General features: G+C 39.7%; 2 protein-coding genes across 5 annotated transcripts in view; one reads left to right on the top strand and one right to left on the bottom strand.

The window, feature by feature from the left end:
• Positions 1-13284: 13284 nt before the first annotated feature.
• SERP1 (stress associated endoplasmic reticulum protein 1) lies at positions 13285-17903 on the bottom strand. Of its 2 annotated transcripts, XM_060149632.1 has the most exons (3): positions 17366-17880; positions 17000-17075; positions 13285-15819 (listed from the first exon to the last, which is right to left on the bottom strand). In XM_060149632.1, exons 1-3 carry the CDS (start codon positions 17447-17449, stop codon positions 15779-15781), a joined length of 201 nt encoding a protein of 66 aa, XP_060005615.1. In that variant the 5' UTR covers positions 17450-17880; the 3' UTR covers positions 13285-15778. The 2 variants fall into 2 exon arrangements, with proteins under 2 accessions (XP_060005615.1, XP_060005614.1); XM_060149631.1 differs by lacking the exon at positions 17000-17075 and having other exon boundaries at positions 17366-17903.
• A 157-nt stretch (positions 17904-18060) lies between these two features.
• Positions 18061-22545, top strand: part of EIF2A (eukaryotic translation initiation factor 2A) — a 38046-nt gene continuing 33561 nt past the window's right edge. The window contains exon 1 of one of the 3 annotated variants that reach the window (XM_060149629.1): positions 18061-18192. In XM_060149629.1, coding sequence (XP_060005612.1) covers positions 18165-18192 — 28 coding nt within the window. In that variant the 5' untranslated portion in view covers positions 18061-18164. The remainder of the gene's footprint in view (positions 18193-22545) is intronic. The other 2 variants (XR_009540630.1, XM_060149627.1) reach the window with 2 other exon arrangements.

Genomic DNA, 22545 nt, shown 5'->3' with positions numbered 1-22545 from the left:
TATAAACAATGGAATATTATTTAGTCGTTAAAAAGAAGACATATTGAGTGAACTGATGAGGATGATTATAATTTTTGGGACTTTCTGTTTGAATAAAAAAAGAAGAAGAAAACATATTGATTCATACTACAAAATAAATGAACCCTGAATACATTGTGCGAGTGAAAGTAGTCAGTCACAGAAGGCCATATATTATATTATTCCATTGATATGAAAAGTCCAGAATAGGCAAATCCAGAGAGAAAGAAAGTAGATTAGTGTTTGCCAGAGTTCGGGGGAAGGGAAAATGGGGAGTGGCTGCTAACTGCTATGGGATTTCTTTGGGGGAAGATAAAATATTCTGAAATTAGATAGTGATGATAGTTGTCAACTTTGTAAATATACTAAAAATACTAAATATACTAAATATACTAAAAACCACCCTTGTACACTTTAAAGGGTGAATGTTATCGTGTATTAATTGTATCTCATATTTTTAAATGTTTTAGTCTTATCAGTAGGAAGAGGCAACAGAGTAGAAAGGATAGGAATAGACACTGGATTTCTCTGAATATACATTGTTTAATAGATTTGACTTTAGAATCATGTAAATGTGCCATATAGTTATAAAATCAAACTAAAAACTTAGAAAGCAGCCCCCAGGGGTCTATTTCTGGCATGGTAATGTGAGGATCTTCATGGTTCACTCCACAGTAAAACTGGTGAAAATCACTTTAAAATATTCAATTCTCTAGAGATCGTCTTTAGGCCATGTAGCAAATGCAAAAACATTTATTCAGGAAAACTTACTAAAATTTGGTAAGAGCAATGAGAATCTGTGGCCTCTGAACCCACTCCCTCCCTTCTCCCAACTCAGGGTGATGGAACCTTCACTCCAGATGGATGCTGCCAAGACATAAGGCTCCCATCTTCCACCCACCTCCCACTCATGGGACAGAGGCTCTACCTTGGGTCTGGCATGCTGAGAATACGAAGGTCTGATTCCCCTCGCTCTAGCTCATTCATAAAGCAAAGGTTCCATGCTCAGACAAGCAAGCCAAGGATACCAATGGCTATACAGCAGAAATTAAAGGAGTAGAAAATAGAAAAACCATAGCAAAAATAAATAAACTTGAAAGTTGGGGACTTCCCTGGAGGCAAAGTGGTTAAGAATCCACCTGCCAATACAGGGGACATGGGTTTGATCCCTGGCCCAGGAAGATCCCACATGCTGCAGAGCAAATAAGCCCGTGCGCCACAACTACTGAGCCTGCACTCTAGAGTCCGCAAGCCACAACTACTGAGTCTGCGTGCCACCACTACTGAAGCCCACGCACCTAGAGCCCATGCTCTGCAGCAAGAGAAGCAATGAAGACCCAACACAGCCATAAATAAATAAATATATATATATATTTTTTAAAGTTGCTTCTTTGAAAAGAACAATCAAGTTGACCAACCTTTAGCTAGATTGATCAAGAAAAAGAGAGAAGGCTCAAATGTAAGAGGGACATTATTACTCATCTTACAGAAGTAAAAAGGATTGTGAAAGAATATTATGAACAATTGTATGCCAATAAATTAGGTAACTTAGATAAAATGGACAAATTTCTTAAAAGACATAAACTGAGTCAAGAAGACAGAAAAGCTAACAAGTAAATAGATAGAATTTGTAATTTAAAAAAACTATCAATAAAGAAAAATCCAGACCCAGATGGCCTGGGTGAATTCTTTTCTCCCCGCAGCTTTTTAAAAATATTTATTTATTTATTTATTTTTGGCTGCGTTGGGTCCTTGCATGCGGGCTTTCTCTCATTGTGGCGAGCGGGGGCTACTCTTTGTTGTGGTGTGCAGGCTTCTCATTGTGGTGGCTTCTCTTGTTGTGGAGCACAGGCTCTCGGCACTCGGGCTTCAGTAGTTGTGGCATGCTGGCTCAGTAGTTGTGGCTCACAGGCTTAGTTGCTCTGTGGCATGTGGGATCATCCCGGACCAGGGCTCGAACCCATGTCCCCTGCATTGGCAGGCGGATTCTTAACCAGTACACCACCAGGGATGTCCCTTCCCTGTAGCTTTATTGAGATGTAATTGACATATAACATTGTGTAAGTTTAAGGTGTACAATGTAATTATTTCATATATGTATAAATTGCAAAAGGATTACCATTCACTGGTGAATTATACCAAACATTTGAAGAATTAACACCAGTTCTTCATAAACTCTTCCAGGAAATAGAAGAGGAAGGAACTCTTCCCATTTCATTCTATAAAGCTAGTATTATCCTATCCTGGTTATAACAAAACCAGACAAATACATCTCAAGAAATGAAAACTCCACCCAGATCTCTTACGAATTTAGATGCAGAAATCCTCAACAAATGCATTACAAAAACCCACAGCTAACATCATACTTAATGGTAAAAGGCTGAATGCCTTTCTCCTAAGATCAGGAACAAGATAATGATGTCCACTGTTGCCACTTCTAGTCAATACTCTACTGGAGGTTCTAACCAGAGTAATTAGACAAAAAAAAGAAAAGACATTCATATTGGAAAGGAAAGAACTAAGATTATTTTTATTTGCAGAAAACAATCTTGTATGTGGAAAATCCTAAGGAATCACCCCCCCGCAAAAAAACTGTTAGAACTAATAAATGAGTTTAGTAAGTTTGCAGGACACAAGGCAATATACAGAAACAAATCATTTTTCTATATAGTAGCACTGAGCAAACAAAAAATTGAAATTAAGGAAACAATTTCAGGAATTCCCTGGCAGTCCAGTGATTAGGACTCTGCACTTTCACTGCCAAGGGTGCAGGTTCAATCCCTGGTCGGGGAACTAAGATCCTGCAAGCCCTGGGGTGCGATTAAAAAAAAAAAAAAAAAAGAAAGGAAACAATTTCATTTATAATGGAATCAAAGAGAATAAAGTGCTTAGGAATAAATTTAACATAAGTGCAAAACATATACTTTGAAAACTACAAAACATTGTTGAAAGAAATGAAAGAAAACCTAATAAATGAAAGGTTATCTCATGTTCATGGATTGGAAGACTTAATATTGTTAAAATGGCAATGCTTCCCAAGCTACAGATTCAACACTATCCCTACTAGGATGCCAGCTGACTTCTTTGTAGAAATTAACAACCAGATTCTAAAATTCATATAAAAACTCAAGGAACACAGAATACCCAAAATAATCTTGAAAAAGAACAAGGTTAAATGACTCACACCTCCTGATTTCAAAACTTACTACATAACAAGAGTAATCTACATTCTGGGACTGGTGTAAAGCTAGTCATATAGATCAATGGAATAGAACTGAAAGTTCAGAAATAAACATATATATATATAAACCACCTGAGGGACTTCCCTGGCAGTCCAGTGTTAACCTTAACCCTAACCCAGTGCAGGGGACACGGGTTCAATCCCTGGTCAGGAACCAAGATCCCTCATGCCCACGGTGTGGCCAAAAAAATAATCAATCAATCAACCAGTTAATCGCCTGAAATTCCTCTCTGTGACTATGCCACTAATTTGTTACACAGTTAGGTTCATTTGTTCCATTTGATTTTGATTTTCAGGCTTCTCTTTCTTTCTTTTTTTTCCTAACAGCTTTATTGAGATATAATTCACATACCATACAACTCACCCATTTTATTAAAGTGAAAAATTAAGCAGTTTTTAGGATATTCAGAGCTGTACAAACATCACCACAATCACAACATTTTTATCACCTCAAAAAGAAATCTAGTACCCTTTGGCCATTATCACTCAATTATCCCCCCTCACTTTATAGCCTAAAGCAATCACTAATATACTTTCTGTTTCTATGTATTTGCCCATTGTGGACATTGCATATAAATGGAATCATATGATATGTGATATTTTGTGACTGGCTTCATCCATGTTGTGGCATTTATAAACACTTCATTCCTTCTTACAGCTGAACAATATTCCATTATAGGGATATACCATATTTTGTGAATCCACTCATGAACTGATGGAGATTTGGGTTGTTTCTACCTTTGACTATTGTGGATAACGCTGCTATAAACATTTGTGTACAAGTTTTTGAGTGGACGTACGTTTCCATTTCTCTTGGATATATACCTAGGAGTAGAATTGCTTGGTCAAATTGTTAAGTCTTTGTTTAACTTTTTTGAGGACTGCCAGATTGTTTTCCAAAGCAGCTTTACATCCCCACCAGTGTATGGGGGTTCCAATTTCTCTAAATCCTTGTCAACATTTGTTATTATTGTCTTTTTGATTCCAGCCATCCTAGTGGGTGTGAAGCGGTATCTCACTGTGGTTTAAGTTTGAATTTCCCTGATGGCGAATGATTTTCATGTGCTTATTGGCTGAGCGTGTATCTACTTTGGTGAAATATCTATGCAGATCCTGTGCTTATTTTTATTTTATTTTATTTTAGTAAGAACATTTTAAAAATTGAGGTATAATTGACATAAAACACTATATTAGTCCAGGTGTGCAACATAATGATTCAATACTTGTATATATGCTGCAAAATGATCACCACAATAATTCTAGTTAACATCCATCCCCATACATAGTTACAGACATTTTTTCTTTGCGATGGAAACTTTTAAGATTTACTTTCTTAGCAACTTTCAAATATGTAATACAGTATTATTAATTATAGTGGCCATGCTCTGCATTACATCCCCATGACTAATTTATTTTATAACTGGAAGTTTGTACCTTTTGACTCTGTTCACCCGTTTCACGCACCCCACCCACCACCCCCTGCCTCCGGTAACCATCCGTCAAAGAACATTTAATATGAGATCTCTTTTTGCCCATTTAAAAAAATATTTATTTCTTACTATTATTTGTAAGAGATCTTGATATAATTCTAGATACAAGTCCTTTGTCAGATATATGATTTGCAAATATTTTCTTCCAGTCTATGAATTGTGTTTTTAACTTTCTTGATAGTGCCTTTTGAAGCACACAAGTTTTAAATTTAGATGAAGTACGATTAATCTACTTCTTTTGTTGCTTGTGCTTTTGGTGTCATATCTAAGAATTCATTGGCAAATCTAAGGTCATGGAGATTTATGCCCATGTTTTCTTCAAAGGGTTTTATAGTTTTGGCTCTTGCATTTAGGTCTTTACCAATTTTGAGTTTATTTTTATATATGATATAAGGCAAGGGTCCAATTTTATCCCTTTGTTTGTGGCTATTGTTGTCCCAGCACCATTTGTTGAAAAGACTATTGTTCTCCTATTGAATCGCCTTGGTGTCCTTGTTGAAAACCCAATTGACTCTATCTCCCTCATGAAATATTGCCCAAGGACAAAAAGAACTGCAAAGAAATTTTTTATTCTTTTTGTTTTTTCTTTTTAAAAATTTTTTTTGCAAAGAAATTTTTTAAAACATTGTTTTCAGTAATCATAGTGTTAATAAAATTATTACTGTATTTTGAAGCTAGTGTAGATTTAGTGGGATAAAGTAACTAAATAATTATATTAATGTTCTCAGGAGCCAAGGTTTTCAATTTAAGAAAAAAAGAATCAAATATAAAATTTAAGAAATATGTGAAAACCTGTCATCTTAAATTTTAGTTGGAATTATTGATATAAATTCATGTTGTATTTTCTCTTTTGTTATCTTTGTTTTATCATATTTTCTCTCTTTGTTCACTAAAAGTCTTTGAAGCAATGAAAACACATGGGCAATTAGCATCCATAGACTTTAGGTTGTGATCTCTAAATACCGTATCCTGGTACAAAGAACTCCGAGAAAATGGCCGATTCCATATCTAGGGCAGGAAACATATCAGCTGAATCTTGGGCATCTTGTTATGCCAGTCTCTTTTCTATGTGCTTTACATGTGTTGGGCTGTACCTCTCAGGCCTAGAGCCTGGAGTCAGCAACAGAGACATCAATGGTTTAATGGATAAGGGGGAGCTTACACGTCTGAAGCAAGGTCCTGGAGCGACATCCCACCATGTGTGGCAGACAGTGAGCAGGACATGGTGGCAGTCTTTGCTGGGTTGGGGGTGGGGGCAAATTTACCAGTTATAGGGGAATTGACATCAGGTAGGCTCATTAGTTACTAGGGAAACAGAGGAGCACAGGGAGCAGAGGAGCAGAGGAGCACACCCTTCATCACACCTTTGATCCGCTGTCACTGGGAATTCCCTGGAGGTCCAGTGGTTAGGACTCTGATAAGCTTTCACTAGCTGGGGCCAGGGGCAAGTACTAGGAAGGTCAGTCATATGGGTAGGGCAGAGGCAAAGCAGGCACTGGTTGGGCAGGGGATGTACAGAGAGCAAGAGAATATCCATCTTGGGTGGCCTGATCATGCAACATGCATTAGCTCATTTAATTTCAGTTTATAGTTGCGAAACTGAGACTTTAAATAGATTGCCCAAGGTTACACAGATACAAAGCGATAAAAAATAGATACAAATCCAGGCTTCAGAGCCAGCATTTGAAAAGTTGCTCAACCTTGCTAGGAATCAGACAAATGCATATTACAACAACACTGAGACTATTTTCTTATTAGAAGGGCAAAAGTTGAGGATATAGGAACGCTTACACATTGCTGGTGTAAATTTAATTTTTTAGAACCTATTTTGGATAATGATTTCACCATACTTAATACATTTGAAGATGTACATACCTCATACCCAGAAGTTCCACTTCTGGACTAGAGAAATTCTATATACATCTGTACAAGGAAACAACGTATAAACATCCACGTTCTTTGCAGCCCTACAAATATTGAGAAAAAGAAAGCTGGTGACTTCCTGCCACGTTAAATATGGAAGCTGCCTTTTTGTTTTCGATGAGGAAGGCCCCTTACCCTATCAGAGATCTCTTTGTTTTTGCGGTTCACGAAGCAGGGGAATGTTATTTGCATAGAGTATTTTTAAGTTTTCAAAGTGCTTTTACCATCATTAGGTTTCAGAACAGTTGCGTGTGACAAGAGGGTAAGTGTTTCCTTTTCCTTAGGCCAAGAAACTTAGGGGATTTAAGGCTATAGATCGAGAACTCGGAGCCCGCTTTAAAACTTCTCAAAGTTTAATTTTCATACAAATCAGATGGTGGTCCTGTGAAAATGCAAATTATCTTTCAGTGGGCGTTGGGTGAGGCCCGAGATTCTGCATTCCTAAGAAGTTTCCAGGTTACTGTGGGTCCCCTGGCCACACTCTTGAGTAGTGGGAGATTAGACCATTGACACAGGCTGGATATTAAACTCCACTGATCCACTTTCGCTGTCTGTCCTTCGCAGTGCAGATGGATTTAAACGTAATGTTTAGCAAAAGAAAGGGATCTCACCTTGAAAAAATCCTGATGTTGTTCTCAAGCAAGCAGAAATGACTTTAAGATTTCATGTTTTCATTCTCTCTGACACCTTCCTTCTTTGTGTAATCCATTTGTAATTAATAGGTGGGCCATGCACGGGTAACCGAGACTGGAGCTAGGCAGAAACATGCTTGGGTACTTCCAGTGTTGATTTCTTTATGATTCAGGCTTTGTCAGAAATTATAGTCTGTCTCAGTCCTGGATGCCTTTCCACCTTAGAATCTACAATTGTTTATTAACTGATGCTCAGTGTGTCAAACAGAAAACAAACCTGCAGCAGCTTCGTGGTTCACCCTGGTTCCCCAGCACTCCTGGGTGTCAGGAACTAAGTGCTGTTCAGGAGCTCTGAGTGGGAGCGCGACCCGCATTTACCCAGAGGGGCCCTGTGAGTCTCCTCTGCCCAGAGTATGAGATCTGATTTGGTAACCACACCACACCCCAAATGCTTAACAATGTGGTACGGCCTTGCTGTAGGGAATTCCTCTGTGAAGAGAAGCAGCTATTCTCCCAGGGACTGGATCTGGTTTGGGGGGTACAGAGCCATTCTGGGTTCCCAGTCTGGTGTGGAGAAGGGTGCCCCAGTGTGGCATCCTTGCCCCTTCCTGTGCCCTAGAATGGGGCTGGGGAGAGAGGGCAGCTGACAGCCCATAGGCACCTGTCCTAAACAGCAGGTGCGGTGGTTTGACTCATTCCTTATAACTGGACAGACTGGTATAGTGAGGTATCAGCTTTCTTTGTGAAGCATTTTTTGGTTTTCTCAATTACAATTATTATGAACGGTTCTCAAATGTGACTAAAGGACAAATACGGCTATTGATATATTTCCAAATATCAAGCTTCTCTTGGGAGAGTTTGTTTCTAAGGTAGTCTGAATTCTAATGCTGAGCTCAGCCATTAAGCAGAGGTGGCCAGGATTGGAAGTATCTGGGATGCATGTTATTTTGGAGTTAGATGATCTTACAAGACACGTTCTTACTTTAAAGATGATTCTGATATAACAGTGTTCTCACTGCTCTCCTTCACTTTATCACTCAACTCAAATGTTGGGCTCAGGACTTCCCCGGTGGTCCAGTGGTTAAGGATCCACCTTCCAATGCAGGGGAAGTGGGTTCGATCCCTGGTCTGGGAGCTAATATCCCACATGCCGCCAGGCAACTAAGCCCGAGTGACACAACTACTGAGCCCGCCTGCTCTGAAGCCCATGCGCCACAGCTAGAGAGAAGCTCCTGCACCGCATCAAAAATCCCTCGTGCCGCAACTAAGAATCAATGCAGCCAAAGATAAATAAATATTTAAAAATAAATAAATAAATAAAATGTTGAGCTCCCCCTATGTATGTAAAGTTTCACACTAGCTTTTGTGGTGGTGAGAGTAAATGAAAAAGAATGAAAAAGAAAGATATGGCATTTGTTCTTTTTTTTTAAATAAATTTTTAAATTTATTTTTGGCTGCATTGGGTCTTCGTTGCTGTGCGCGGGCTCACGGGGTCTAGAGCACAGGCTCAGTAGTTGTGGCGCACGGGTTTGTTTGCTCCACAGCATGTGGGATCTTCCCAGGCCAGGGCTCAAACCCGTGTCCCCTGCATTGGCAGGCGGATTCTTAACCACTGCACCGCCAGGGAAGCCCCTGGCATTTGTTCTTAAGGACTGCATACACTAGCTGAGAAACTAAGAAACAAAACCAAGAATTATGGGAACATAATAAACACTAACTGGTCCAGAGTCATCAGTTCCAAAGAGAGTGTTTCTGACGCCCATAGCAAGGGAAAACTTCACAGAGGAGGTAAAATTTAAGACTTTGAAGGCTGTGTAGTATTGTAACGTAGGAAAAGTGAGCAAAAACACTTGAAGTGCAGGTTATCTAGAGAACAAATAGGTGGTTGCCAGAGGGGAAGGGACTAGGGGGAGGAGAGAAGTAGGTGACAGGTGAGGCGGTACAAAATTCCAGCTGCAAAATAAATGAGTCACAGAGGTGAAATGTGGGGAAAATAGTCAATGGTTATGTAATGTCTTTGTATGGTGACAGATCATAACTAGACTTATCATGATGATCATTTTGAAGTGTATAGAAATATTGAATCACTATGTTGGGTACCAGGAACCGACACAGTGTTGTAGGTCAACTATACTTCAAAAACAAATCAACTAACTCAGAGAAAAAGAGATGAGATTTGAGGCAGTGGTGGAGCTGGGGGGGAGGGGGAATTGGATGAAGGCAATCAAAAGGTACAACTTCCAGTTATAAGAAAAATAAGTATTAGATGTAAATGTACAACCTGAGGAATACAATGAACACTGCTGTATGTTATATATGAAAGTTATTGAGAGGAAATCCTAAGAGTTTTCATCACAAGGAAAATTTTTTTTCTATTTCTTTAATTTTGTATCTGTATGAGATGATGGATGATCACTAAACTTATTGTGATCATTTCATGAAGTATGTAGGTTAAATCACTATGCTCTACATCTTAAACTTACACAGTGCTGTATGTCAATTATATCCTAATGAAACTAGAAAAAAACAGTAAAATGAACAAATGCTGTTGGAAAAATGGTGCTTATAGTTGACACTGGGTTGCTGCAACCTTTAATTTGTAAAAAATGCAGTATCTGTGAAGAACAATAAAGTAAGATATGCCTAAGCAGATATTGCTTCATTTTTTTAAAAACTAAATTTATTTATTTTTGGCTGCCTTGGGTCTTTGTTGCTACGCGTGGGCTTTCTCTAGTTGTGCAAGCGGGGCTTACTCTTCATTGCAGTGCACGGGCTTCTCGTTGCAGTGGCTTCTCTTGTTGCGGAGCACAGGCTCTAGGCGCGTGGGCTTCAGTAGTGGCACATGGGCTCAGTAGTTGTGGCTCGCGGGCTTTAGAGTGCAGGCTCAGTAGTTGTGGTGCACCAGCTTAGTAGTTGTGGCTCGTGGGCTTAGTTGCTCTGTGGCATGTGGGATCTTCCCAGACCAGGGCTCAAACTCGTGTCCCCTGCATTGGCAGGCGGATTCTTAACCACTGCACCATTAGGGAAGTCTGCTTTTTTTTTTTTTAGATTGAGTTTTTGTGGCAACCCTGCATTGTTAGATGATTGTTATTTTTAAAAATATTTATTTTGCTGCACCGGGTGTTAGTTGCAGCACGTGGGATCTTTAGTTGTGGCATGTGAACTCTTAGTTGAGGCATGTGAGATCTAGTTCCCTGACCAGGGATTGAACCCAGGCCACCTGCATTGGGAGCTCAGAGTCTTAGCCATTGGACCACCAGGGAAGTCCCAATAAAGTATTTTTTAATTAAGGTATATTCATCTTTTAAAGACCTAATGCTATTGCACACTTAATAGACTACAGTGTAGTGTAAACATAACTTTTATATGCACTGGGAAATCGGACAATTCCTGTGACTCGCTTTATTGTGATATTCACTTTATTGTGGTGGTCTGGAACTGAACCCACGTTATCTCTGAGGTTTGCCTGTATATGGGGATCAGTTTTCTCTTGAAGTTCATTCTTCCTTCTACAGGAAAGAAAAGTGATTTTAATGCTAACCAATTCCACTAGTCAAAATAAAAGTAATGCAATAGAGCTCATGTACATTGAACCTAGATAATATGAGCCTTTCATGTATTTGTGATTTTTAACAGAACCCCAGGGAGAAAACAGTACTCAAAATGGTAAAATTCTGAGCCCAAAACCAAGAGTTAAGGAATACTTTTTAGTTGTTTTCACTTTTATAACCTCCCTCAAGTCAGAGTGTGTAGGCAAATCACCATTTTATGTCTCTATTTAAGGTCAATTCTGTGTTTGTTACCATGTCTGGAATGCTGAATCTGAAAAAATTGAGGTACAAGAAACTTATTGTGAATTATACAAATAAAGGAAGTAAGCATTGAAAAAAAAAGCACAAGGCACAAGGCATCTGAAAAATGAAAGTAGAGTCTTTGGGCTAGAGCGAGTTTATGACAGGAAGATGTTGGGACAAGGCTAGGTTGGGCCATGTTGTGAAATGTCCTAAAAATCAACGCTAAAGAGCTAATGCAACCCAATGGCAGTAGGAAGCCATTGAAGTTTAGTTAATCCTCAGATTTTACCTTTATCAAACACTCAAGGGGGTTCATGCGATTCATATATAATCTTCTAAGGTAAGAGGAAACATTCCTAAAGAATTGTAATTCCTTGGCACTCAACATACTAAAGAGCCAATTTGGTCATCCCAAATCCAGTTTTCTAATCCTTGCTCTGCTACTGGTTCACTGATGGGAAAGATAACTTCTCTAGGCCATAATTTCCTCAAGTGTAAATCAAGATCATTTGAAAAGTTCCTTTTAGCTCCAAACTCAATTATTCTCATTCTCCTGACTTTCTCCGTAACAGTGAGAAAAGAAGAAAAACCTGTTACTAACCCATTTAATGATATTGAAATCATGGTTTTAATTTTTTTACACTGGAAAAGAAGTCACATATGCATTATTCACTGAAACTTGTATCTGTGGAGAGCACATATGTGTATTTTTTTGACTACTGGGCTATCAAAAATTATTTTTCAACATCACAGATAAAAAAGAAATTAAAAAAAACTTTAGCAAAACTACTTTTAAAAATGTACTCTGGAATATGTGAAAGTGAATAACATTACTGATTTGATCTTTGTTAATTTTGTGCTGTACAGGAAACACCAATAGTAAATTTGTCACAAGTTCATTTTCAAAAAACAGTTGCATCCATAAAAGGACAAACTTTTTTTCTTTCTTCTTTAAATCGGCAACATGAAAAAAATTTTAGCTTTCTAAAAGCAGAAGCAAAGAGCTCATGAAAACAGAAGTGTGCTGTGTGGGTGTTTTGCAGTCACTCTTATGGTTTCTAGATGGTTGAGTGAGTCAGGAAATCTTGGCTCTCGTTTCTACTCTACCTCAACTAGTTCTGTGAGGGCAAATCCACCATTTATCTGGTTTTACTTCTCCTTTGAAAGACTTATCACAATTATGGTCGTTTTCATTGTATTGTCTTTTTCCTCACTACTGGACTGAAAGATACCTGAGTGCTGAGATTCCGTATTCACATATCTATCTCCAGACCTGGCACATAAGTTACTCAATATTCACTGAATAAATGAATTTTTTACTTATCTGTAAATGGAGGCAGTTGTACTAAATTTCCCGTCATTTAAAAAAATATATATTTATTTTTGGCTGCCTTTGGTTCTTCATTGCTGTGCGCGGCTTTCTCTACTTGCAGCGAGTGGGGGCCACTCTTCGGGTGGGTGCAGTGCGCGGGCTTCTCATTGCAGTGGTTTCTATAGCTGCGGAGCATGGGCTCTAGGAACGTGGGCTTCAGTAGTTGTGGTATGTGGGCTCAGTAGTTGTAGCTCACAGGCTCAGTAGTTGTGGCACATGGGCTTAGCTGCTCCGCAGCATGTGGGATCTTCCCCGGCCAGGGCTCAAACCCATGTACCCTGCATTGGCAGGTGTATTCTTAACCACTGCACCACCAGGGAAGCCCTCTATGGCATTTCTATCTTTGATTCTTTGATATGAATTTACTTTGAATTATTTAAGTCCAGACAGTTGAATTTTTCCCTTCAGCTTGATTTCTAGCATTTTATTGCTCGTTAGCACTCTTTCCAGATTTGGCCATTTTTGTTCTAACTTGAAGATAAAGTGGTACAAGCAGCTAGAGTGGGACTGTGTTTAGACAGGAAAGGATTCTCTGTGGGAGTGTCATAGAATTTGTTATTGAACCCAACTCCTACCTCTTAAAGTTGTGGTTTGCATCTAAAATGACAAGTTAAAAAAACTAATACATAGGTAAATGTGAACCAAACTTCAGAACAATTTCTAAATGGAAAATCTGATGATGTCCTAAATTTTACAGATGCTAAAAGCATAATAAAATTTTGTTGCTGAACCTCCCAAGAATATGATCCAGCACTACATGGTAGTCCTTTGTGCCAACGAAACTCCAGGAACCTCAGTGACAACAGCCATGGCCTTGCAGTTGAGTATATACATTTCTTTAATGTAAATCAAAGCCTATTACAATGCATTCTGTTACAATGAAAATCTTCACTTATTTTGGAAGCTCACTCAATCATTTTGAGCAACATTATATACAACCCAACAGATACAATGAAATCACTGACAACTCCTTGAAACGTTATAGCTAAATTACAAAGAGTAATTGGATAATGTAGACAACCCCGATAAAGTATTTATTCTCACATTGTGCTCAATATTAGATGACGTATAAAATTCAACTGGGAAAGGGAAATCAAAAAAAAGAAAAAAAATTGTGCTTTTCCTTGAACCAGACTCAAATAATGAGATGAGGGTAAACCCCAGTTGGGAAAGTATTTAATTCATTGTGCTTTTATATATTTTTCTTGCTACCTATTCCCAGTTAAAACCTTAAATTTGTGCCTCTGGGTACTATTTCTTTTAACTCAAGGACAACATACCAGGCGTTCCTTAAAATCATTTTCTATTAAGTATAAAAAGTATACTCAGATAAGAACTCTATAAAATCATTTCCTTTTAGAAGGCATCAAATATTCAGGGATCTTTATTTTTAAAGGGTTAATGAAATGACATAGCTTTCATTGACCCAAACATGCATAATCCATCCTTAAAAATGCACCCAATTGGTAATGACACGATATACAAAGGGAATGCAACTTTACATATGTAAAATGATTGCTCACTATGGCAATTTAACAGTCAAATTAACAGACATTGTACATTAAAAACAAAACAAAACAAAAACCCTCAATGTCTTAAAGCCAGTTATCTATAGGAAACCAAGGGAAATTCTGATATGGAATAGTTTGACTCAAAGCAAAGAATAAGGCACCTGCTATGAATTTAGAACGATAACTTTCATTTTTTAAGTTACAACAAAATAGAATTAGTTAACCAAGACACTTGTTTCCAAGAGGGAAACAAGTACAGGGGTTGATTTCCTGGGTGAGAAAGGCAGGTAACAATGCAGATAAAAACCTGCTGGCCTAAGGTCAGCAGATTCCTTTCCTATTGTAGTCAAGTTCCTAAACGTCCTTAACCACTCCTCTCCTTTATTCTCCCCATACTTAGGGGTATGGGAAGCTCTGAGGTTCACACTGTATATAGACTAGGTAGTAGATTTCCCTTCTGTTCCTCTTAAAACAGCTTATTTTCAAGAGGTATCCTGAGGCAATTAACATAGCAAACAAGCAGCTTTCTTTCCAATTCACTACCACATAGACACCTCTCAGGCTTTTTTTCATCATTATGGCTAAGAATTTAAATAGCCAATACTTGAAATTTTCAACAGTACCAGAAAACTCAAAACCTGCCTTATCACTCACCCTTACCATTAGTAAAAAGAAAGTTTTATCAATCATAACCTATAAAATCATACAACAAAGGGAAGACTGAAGACTGATCCGTATCAGTAAATCCATTTAATTTCACATGACACTTTAGTCTGATGTATCTAGTACCCTAACAGAATTTTAATCATAAATCAAGAAAAAGCATTTCCAAACTAATTTGCAGTTGATGTGCCTTTTTGGTATTAAAAGTGCTATTAACATGCTGTCCTACGGCACACTGGACTCAACAGTATGTCCTGATGAGGCATCCATTTTTAGTACTATTTTTCCCTAAAGTGTTGTGAGCATAATAGGCCCCTTTGATATATTAAAGTAATTCTGGTGAAATCAATGGTGATATAAAAAACCTTCCCTGACTTTACTCCACCATGGCTGCTTATAGTGAAACCGAAGTGACTAAGTTATAAAATGCTCAACCAAGTTGTTTTCTTATGGCCTCTTACGTTAGTATATTCACTCATGCAAAATCCAAGGTAGTGTAATAGAAATAATATTGTTAAAATAGACGTTGTGGCTATAAGCATCTCCCTTTATATTAGGCATTTAGAAGCTTTTTAAAATTTTCAGGTGCTAAAGATTTCGGGGAAACTAGGCTAACCGTGTAGTTGTTCCATTTATAAGCACCTTATTACAGGACGGTTACATGACCCTCTATGGGAGTGTGCTTTCAAGAAATAGTAATAAAGTGCCTAGCTATATAAAAACCGTAAGATTCCAAATTTTAAATTAAGCTAATTGCATTTACACATTAGGGCTAACAAAATCTAGACCCTGTCTACAGAGATTCAATCTAATTACCTATATTGTATACTGTTCTAATAACCACATTAAAAAAAAAACTTACTCTTTACTGACTGAATAAGTAGGGTCCACTACTGTAGCTTAACAAATTTTATTGCTTTATTCATGTGGTGCTTTTGCAAGGCACTGTGGTATGGACTAGAAAACTTGGAATGACTTGTGAAGAAACCTTGGAATGACACATGAAGGATGATATGAAAAGTCATTCTGAGGCAGGATGCTTTACTGAATTGTTTTTAACCAGGGTATCAAACATCAGGAATGAGTTCAAGTTAAAATTCACAGGAGAATGGAAACATCTTAAGGTCAGTCACTTCACATGCCCATCCTGATACTTTGAATAATCTGGAAAATTGCTGTAAAGAGAAAGAGCAAGTATTAAAACATGCTTGGAATAAAACAGGCCTGACAACTGACAAATATTAAGGTAGTTCAAGAATCCAAGAATACCCTTACAATTACTTGCAAGTACTATGTAACTTCATAGTAATATGAACACAGGCCTACCGTAATAATACAATTTTTTTATGCCTCAGCTTCCTTGAATTTTATGCCAAAATGTCTAGAGAGTTACCAAATAAGCAGTGATTTTTAGAAAGAAATTAAAGCACCAAAGCAAAAAGGTTTTTCTAGCATACAATTATTTTGGTTTAACCCTAAACATTAGGTGTACTTGGCCTGTAACATATGCACAGTTCCTCATTCTCACAAGGCTGAAATTCAATAATCTTTAGGTTACATAAATTGCTTGGCTCTTGGCCATTTATCAGGAAAGCTTCCAATTGGTATGTTTAGGAGACAGGCAAAGTGAAATGTTTAAAAGAAACCTCAGTAACTTTAAGATGTCAGAACATGTAAAACAGAAACAAGTATTTCCATATTAACAGCTTGCATAGTAAGATGAAGAGAAGAAGGCATTCTGTAATCCATCTCCTTGGGCAAGAGTCTACTACTCTAACAGCAGTCTGCCCTGATAACTATTTTTTCCTACCATATGTCAAACATTTTTTTTATTAAACTAAAAACATTTGTCTCGCACGTTAAATTGCCAATCAGGTACAAGTTCCTCTACAATGAGCCAATTCTTTGCACTAGCTTTACTTTATAAAATATATCCAATTTTGACATAAAGACATTAGATTTCGGAACTTGTTAAATTAAGTTCGAACATCCGCATGTACATGTTGTTCATAAGCTTCACTTTCGCAAAGGTTTCAAAATATTCTAAATTCTCATTCTGGGAGGTGTTTTTGTTTTTTGTTTTGGTCTAATATTTGTCAACTCGATCATTACTAAAGACCTGACCTCCTTTTCTGCTCTCCTGTGAGCTCAAATCAAGCGGGGAGAAGTTTCTAGAGCACCACCCTCTGTGCATATGTGGGACAAGTAACTGGGTTCAGATAAAACAGAATTATGAGGAGCTCCCGGCAGGTGGATTGAGAACTATGCGGGCAGGATTCACCACTGATGGATCACCACGTCATCCCCAACCCGTCATCCAACACCCTACCCGATGATCGCCCCCAAAGCACTTACCAGAACCACAAACAACAAAAATGAAGAGAGCCAATAACCAGGGTCCTACAGACGCCTTCTCTTCGGGAGCATTTCTCTGCAAAAAGGAAAATGCACGGTCTCCAATGCAAAAAAACCACTCAGACCCCGGGCTCTCACCCTGCACCCCGGGCCAGGTCGCCGGGTCCCTGCACCTCACTGGTCTCCCCTGCGTTCCCGAGCCGCCCGGCCCCGGCACCCACCTCCCTGAGCTCCCAACTTAGCGTCCGGCTCGCGACCTCGGGCCCTTGAGTCGCCCGGGTCTGGGGAAGAGAGCTCCGCGCGGCCCCGGGGCCCGGGCCTCATACCCGGCTACGGAACCAACAGGGGCGCCCGCTTTTCCCTTACCGAGGTCTTGGCGACGTTGCCGCGCTGGGTGATGTTCTTGCTGTGCTTCTCGTTGGCCATACGGATCCGCTGCTTGGCGACCATCTTCGCAGCGCAACCACCTGCCCCGGCCACCGCTGGGCCTCGCTCGCTCGCTTCTCCTCGGGCCGCTGCGACCAACGCTCCACTCCCGGTGCCCGCGTCGCCGGAGCGAGGAGGCTCTCAGGTGGGGCGCTAGCTCCGGCCGCTGGGCCTGGGCGCGGCGGGCGCGGGGGCTGAGCCCTTAGCTGGGCGCGGGCCGCCGGCTGACTGACGACGCCGGACCGTCCGGCCGAGCGAGACGGGCAAGCGGGAGGGGGAGAGCAGGCCGCCGTGATATTCTCGCGTCCCCGCTGGGGCCTCCGCCGGGAGCGTGGAATGAGAGAGGAAGAGAACGCAACGCTACACAACGCAACAACCGGACGGTGCAAGCCGTCGCCTCGAACTACTTCGGGTTCGGCTGCCAACGTCAGCATTGGGCCGACTCCGCCCCGCGGAAGTGCACGCTCCGCCTGCCGAGGAAGAGGGAGAGGGAGGGCGAAGGCCGGCACTCCAGCCTTAGCTCCGCCCCTCCACGCTCTGTGAAGTGTTGCCCCAGAGCTGCGCGTGCGCGTTCGGCCTCCTTTTTCACGTCTCTCTCCGACCGGAAGTGAATTGGCCCCGAGGCTGGCGACCCCGGAAACACCAGTTCGCCGCCTCACGCCGGAGGAGACGTGTTGGGGCCGGGTTCGGCTCTCGTGAACTCTGACCCAAGCATGTGAGTTTCTCTTTCCGGGACAAGATGGCGCCGTCCACGCCGCTCCTTACAGGTGAGCTCTGAACGAGCCAGGGATTATTTCTTTACAGCAATAATTTTTGTGTCTCTAATCTTGGGCACCACCCGAGAAGCCTTGGAGTCTGATCCGCCTTTTCTTGTGGATTGTAGGAGAGCCGGAGGGCCTTTTGGATTTCTTGGTGTAGCGTGGCAGTCGGAAGTTAGGCTCTAGCCTCGGAGCTCCAGCATTCCCCTTCCCTTTTGCTCGTCCATCATTCTTTCCTGACACTTCAAGTCCTACAGGAATAGAGGAAGGGGCATAAAAACGAAGAGTGCTAGTGGGATTTGTTACTCTGGGTCTGCAATACTGGTGTTACACTAACGCTTACTTGGTGACAGGCCCTGTTGACAGGGTGAAGTCATTTAGCTAGCTCTGTAATAAGAAAAAAACGTAAACGTATGACTCGGTCTACTAGAATAACCACGCACATTAAATACACCTGAATTTAAGTGATATCGAATCCTGCACTCCTTGCTTTAATGAAATTTGTGGGACTGAGTAGGGCGAGTGGAGCTGCAGTAGTGTAGGTTTTAAGGGGATGAGAGTGTGGTCTGGGGTGGTAGCATATAATGAACATTATAAAGATAAAGTAGCAACGTTAGAACATTACAGGATTCCTGAGGTTTCGAAGCTGAGGCAGAGTTTATAATGTTGGAGAAGATAATAAACTTAGTCTTGGACAATGTCGGCGATGACTCTGGATTAATGGCTGGAGTCTCATATATGAGCATCAAGTAAGGAGAGGGGAGTTGGGAGGGAAAAGAAGGCTATAAGTTACCAATAACTTAATAACATTAAGGAAAAAGAAGCCTTTGAGAGAAAGGTTGTCTACTTTTGAGGAAAGGGGTTATTTGCCTCTGAGACTTGGGGGGAAAATAAGCTTTTGCACTTTTCACCATTCTACATTTTGAAATCTTTGTTATTAAGCACCCTGCCCATTCATATTCAATCTGGCTACCACAGTTCATTCACCACACATTTATCAAAAACTAATTTGTTAGATAACATACCAGGCAGATACTGCTTAAAAAGTAACTAAATGAATTTATTTCTGTAGCTTCATAAAGGTAGCTTGTATCTTACTTATAATTTTGGAATACTAAATGCTTTTTTTGAACTTTAAAAACTGGTACATTTTAAAATTTGATCATTATTTTTTCCCTTTTAAAATCCTTACAGTGACTGCTTGCAGGGTAAATTCCATCCTGTTTAGCATAGCATATAGAACCCTTTATAATCCTTGAATAGCTCTTGTCATTCATTTTACTCCTTGCCATCCTATCCTATTTTGTTCTCCATCAATACTGAACTGCTCATAAAACCCTTGAACAACCTATTTCCTCAGTTTAACACTACTCTCTTCCTCTTGATTTGGCTGACGTCTTTTTGTCTTTAAAATTTCATTTTAGACATCATTACTTTGTGAAGTCTTTCCTTACTCTTCCCAGATAGTCTTTCCCCAGCCTATTTTGGTACCTCATATATACTTGAGGTTTTTGGGGTTTTTTTCCCCACTTATCACATAGGGTAATTATCTAGTTGTTTAGATGCTTTTCTCCCTTGCTAGACTGTGAATTCCTTAATGGCAGGGGCAGAGCCTTATTCATCCCTGTCTTCTCAGTACCAAGTACAATGCTTGGTAAACAATAGACACTAAGTGGGTTTTTTTGTTTTTGTTTTGTTTTTTTATTTTTGGCTGTGTTGTGTCTTCGTTGCTGCACGCGGGCTTTTCTCTGGATGTGGCGAGCAGGGGCTACTCTTCGTTGTGGTGCACAGGCTTCTCATTGCGGTGGCTTCTCGTTGCAGAGCACTGGCTCTAGCCACACGGGCTTCAGTAGTTGTGGCACATGGGCTCAGTAGTTGTGGCTCGCAGGCTCTAGAGCTCAGGCTCAGTAGTTGTGGCGCACAAGCTTAGTTGCTCCGCGGCATGTGGGATCTTCCCGGACCAGGGCTCGAACCCGTGTCTCCTGCATTGGCGGGCGGATTCTTAACCACTGCGCCACCAGGGAAGCCCAACACTAAGTGTTTAATGGAAGAATAAATTAATGAATGATAACCACTTTATTTGTAGTCAGATTAACCAAGAGTGACAGTTTTCTTACAGTGCTTAAGGTCAAGGACTTCGTAAGAGCTTAAGGGTTATCTAGTCTGTGTGCTCCAAATATTCTCATATTTATAGCAGCTCAGGGAAATTCACATTGCAAATTGGCAGAGTCAGGATTATATTCAGTCATTCAACTCCATGGCCCATTTTTCTTTCACTGGAACACACTGATTAATCTTTTAATCATTCTTAGTATAGGTATTTCAGTCAATAATAGATTCTTTTACTTCCAAAACCTTTTTTTAAATATAGACTTATGGGACTTTGGAGTTGTGAATAATTTAAAGATTATCCAGTAAATTTTATTAGTTATGACTTTCAATTGGAAATGACAAAAAGCTAAAGCAGGTAAAAAGGGGATATTTTAAAAATTATTTATTTTTGGCTGCGTTGGGTCTTCGTTGCTGCACGTGGGCTTTCTCAAGTTGTGTGAGCGGGGCTTACTCTTCGTTGTGGTGCGTGGGCTTCTCATTGCAGTGGCTTCTGTTGTTGTGGAGCCCAGGCTCTAGGCGCGTGGGCTTCAGTAGTTGTTGCACGCAGGCTCAGTAGTTGTGGTTTGTAGGCTCTAGAGCGCAGGCTCAGTAGTTGTGGCTCTGTGGCATGTGGGATCTTCCCAGACCAGGGCTTTGAATCCGTGTCCCCTGCTTTGGCAGGTGGATTCTTAACCACTGCACCACCAGAGAAGCCCCGAAAAGGGGATTTTTTTTTTTTAAGAAAAAGCTCATGTAACCTTAAAGCTTCTACTGTTACATCCAGGTATTCACATGACTCCAAAAATCTGTTTTTCTTCCTCCTTCAGCTCTTGCTTTCTTTCCGATTAAACTTATTGTCAGGCTGACGTTCTAATCAGGAGCTCCAGGTTTACAGTCAAGCAGCTCAACGGCCCCAGAGGAAAGTGCACATCTGTGCCCGTCTCAAGGCTGGCTGTCTTTGGCTTGGCTCATGCTCATCTTTGAATCAGTCAATTTTTAATCAGATCACCAGGACCAAATTATATTCTCACCCCTGGATATTTCCCAAAGGAAAACTAAAGTCTCCTAAAAGGGGGGCCTGGATGCTAGGTATGTAAAACAATAGCCTTTACATGAAGCCCATATTGTCCAATCAGCTTGCCTAGTTGAAGCCATTGAGATAATCAAGACTGAGTCATTTTCTTAAATTGATATATACTTCAGGGGATGTAAGCATTGGAAAAAGTATCATACTATAATGATCACCATATCCCTGGCATAGGACCCTTGTTTGTTGAAGTCCAGTAGTTTTCTCATATTAACTCAGGCCTAGAGCAATAAATAGTATGTGAGTATCTAGAAAGGCTAGTAAGTTTTAAAAAGATACTATGTAGGTACAGTATTTAATGTAATTGTTGTTTTTAAACAGTTATTCTGTGTGAAACTCTGGCATTTATTTGTTGCTTTAATGAAAAGAACTGTTAGCATTCCAGATTTTTCTTTCCAGTAGAACATATTGCTGATCCTTTTTGATTAAGGGGAAAATCACTAAAAATAAGGAATCATATCAAGTGTCAATACACTATGTTAAGCTATCCCCACATTTTACTCAGTGTTTTACATTTAGTCGCTTCTAATTAAAATGAATTCCTCATTAGAAATTCATATGTAGAAAAAAATTGTTTCAGTTATTGAAAAGAGTTTGAGTCCATATTTATTTTTGCTTTTATTAACTTATAATGCAGTTTATCTTCTGTTATGAACCTGATTTTGTGTTTCTTCTGATAAACTTTGTATATCCACGTATTCAAGTTTGTATAAGAAGTTGCTCAAACTAATAAATCCAGTATAGTATCTTAGTGGTTCCAAAATGTCTTACAGCACTTTCTCATAGTTATGCTTCTATGTAGGGAAGTGTGAAAGAAAATATTTGTTTTAAATAGTGGTTTACATGTACGAAGAAAACTATAATGACTCAATATGACTTTTGTGATGAATTTAATTGATAATTAGTTCGCATATAACAGACATATCTATTGTAAAGCATCATGTACAAAGGTTGTCTAATTTAATGGGAATCAACAGTATCATCAGTGTATGAAGTAGCTTTGATATGTACTTTTGTCTTGCAGAATATGTTTTTATCTTAGTACAAAAATCTTGGTCTATTCGATTTTTAATTTTAATTTAACACCTCTGTTCTGTATTCCCAGGCAAATCAGTTCTTGAGAAATGTTGACAGACTTTTGATTGGTTTTATTTCTTGCCGTTTTGTGAACAAAGTATTACCAA

The sequence above is a fragment of the Lagenorhynchus albirostris genome, chromosome 5 (genome assembly GCF_949774975.1).
Source record: "Lagenorhynchus albirostris chromosome 5, mLagAlb1.1, whole genome shotgun sequence".
NCBI lineage: Eukaryota > Metazoa > Chordata > Mammalia > Artiodactyla > Delphinidae > Lagenorhynchus > Lagenorhynchus albirostris.
The sequence above is the reverse complement of the archived record's forward strand: the minus strand, read 5'-3'. Positions and strand labels throughout refer to the sequence as shown.

Coding starts and splice junctions, on each gene's coding strand:
- SERP1 (XM_060149631.1), bottom strand. CDS start 17,859: ATGCTGACGTTGGCAGCCGAACCCGAAGTAGTTCGAGGCGACGGCTTG. Junction 15,820..17,365: donor GCAACGTCGCCAAGACCTCG/GTAAGGGAAAAG, acceptor TTCTCTTTACAG/CAATTTTCCAGATTATTCAA.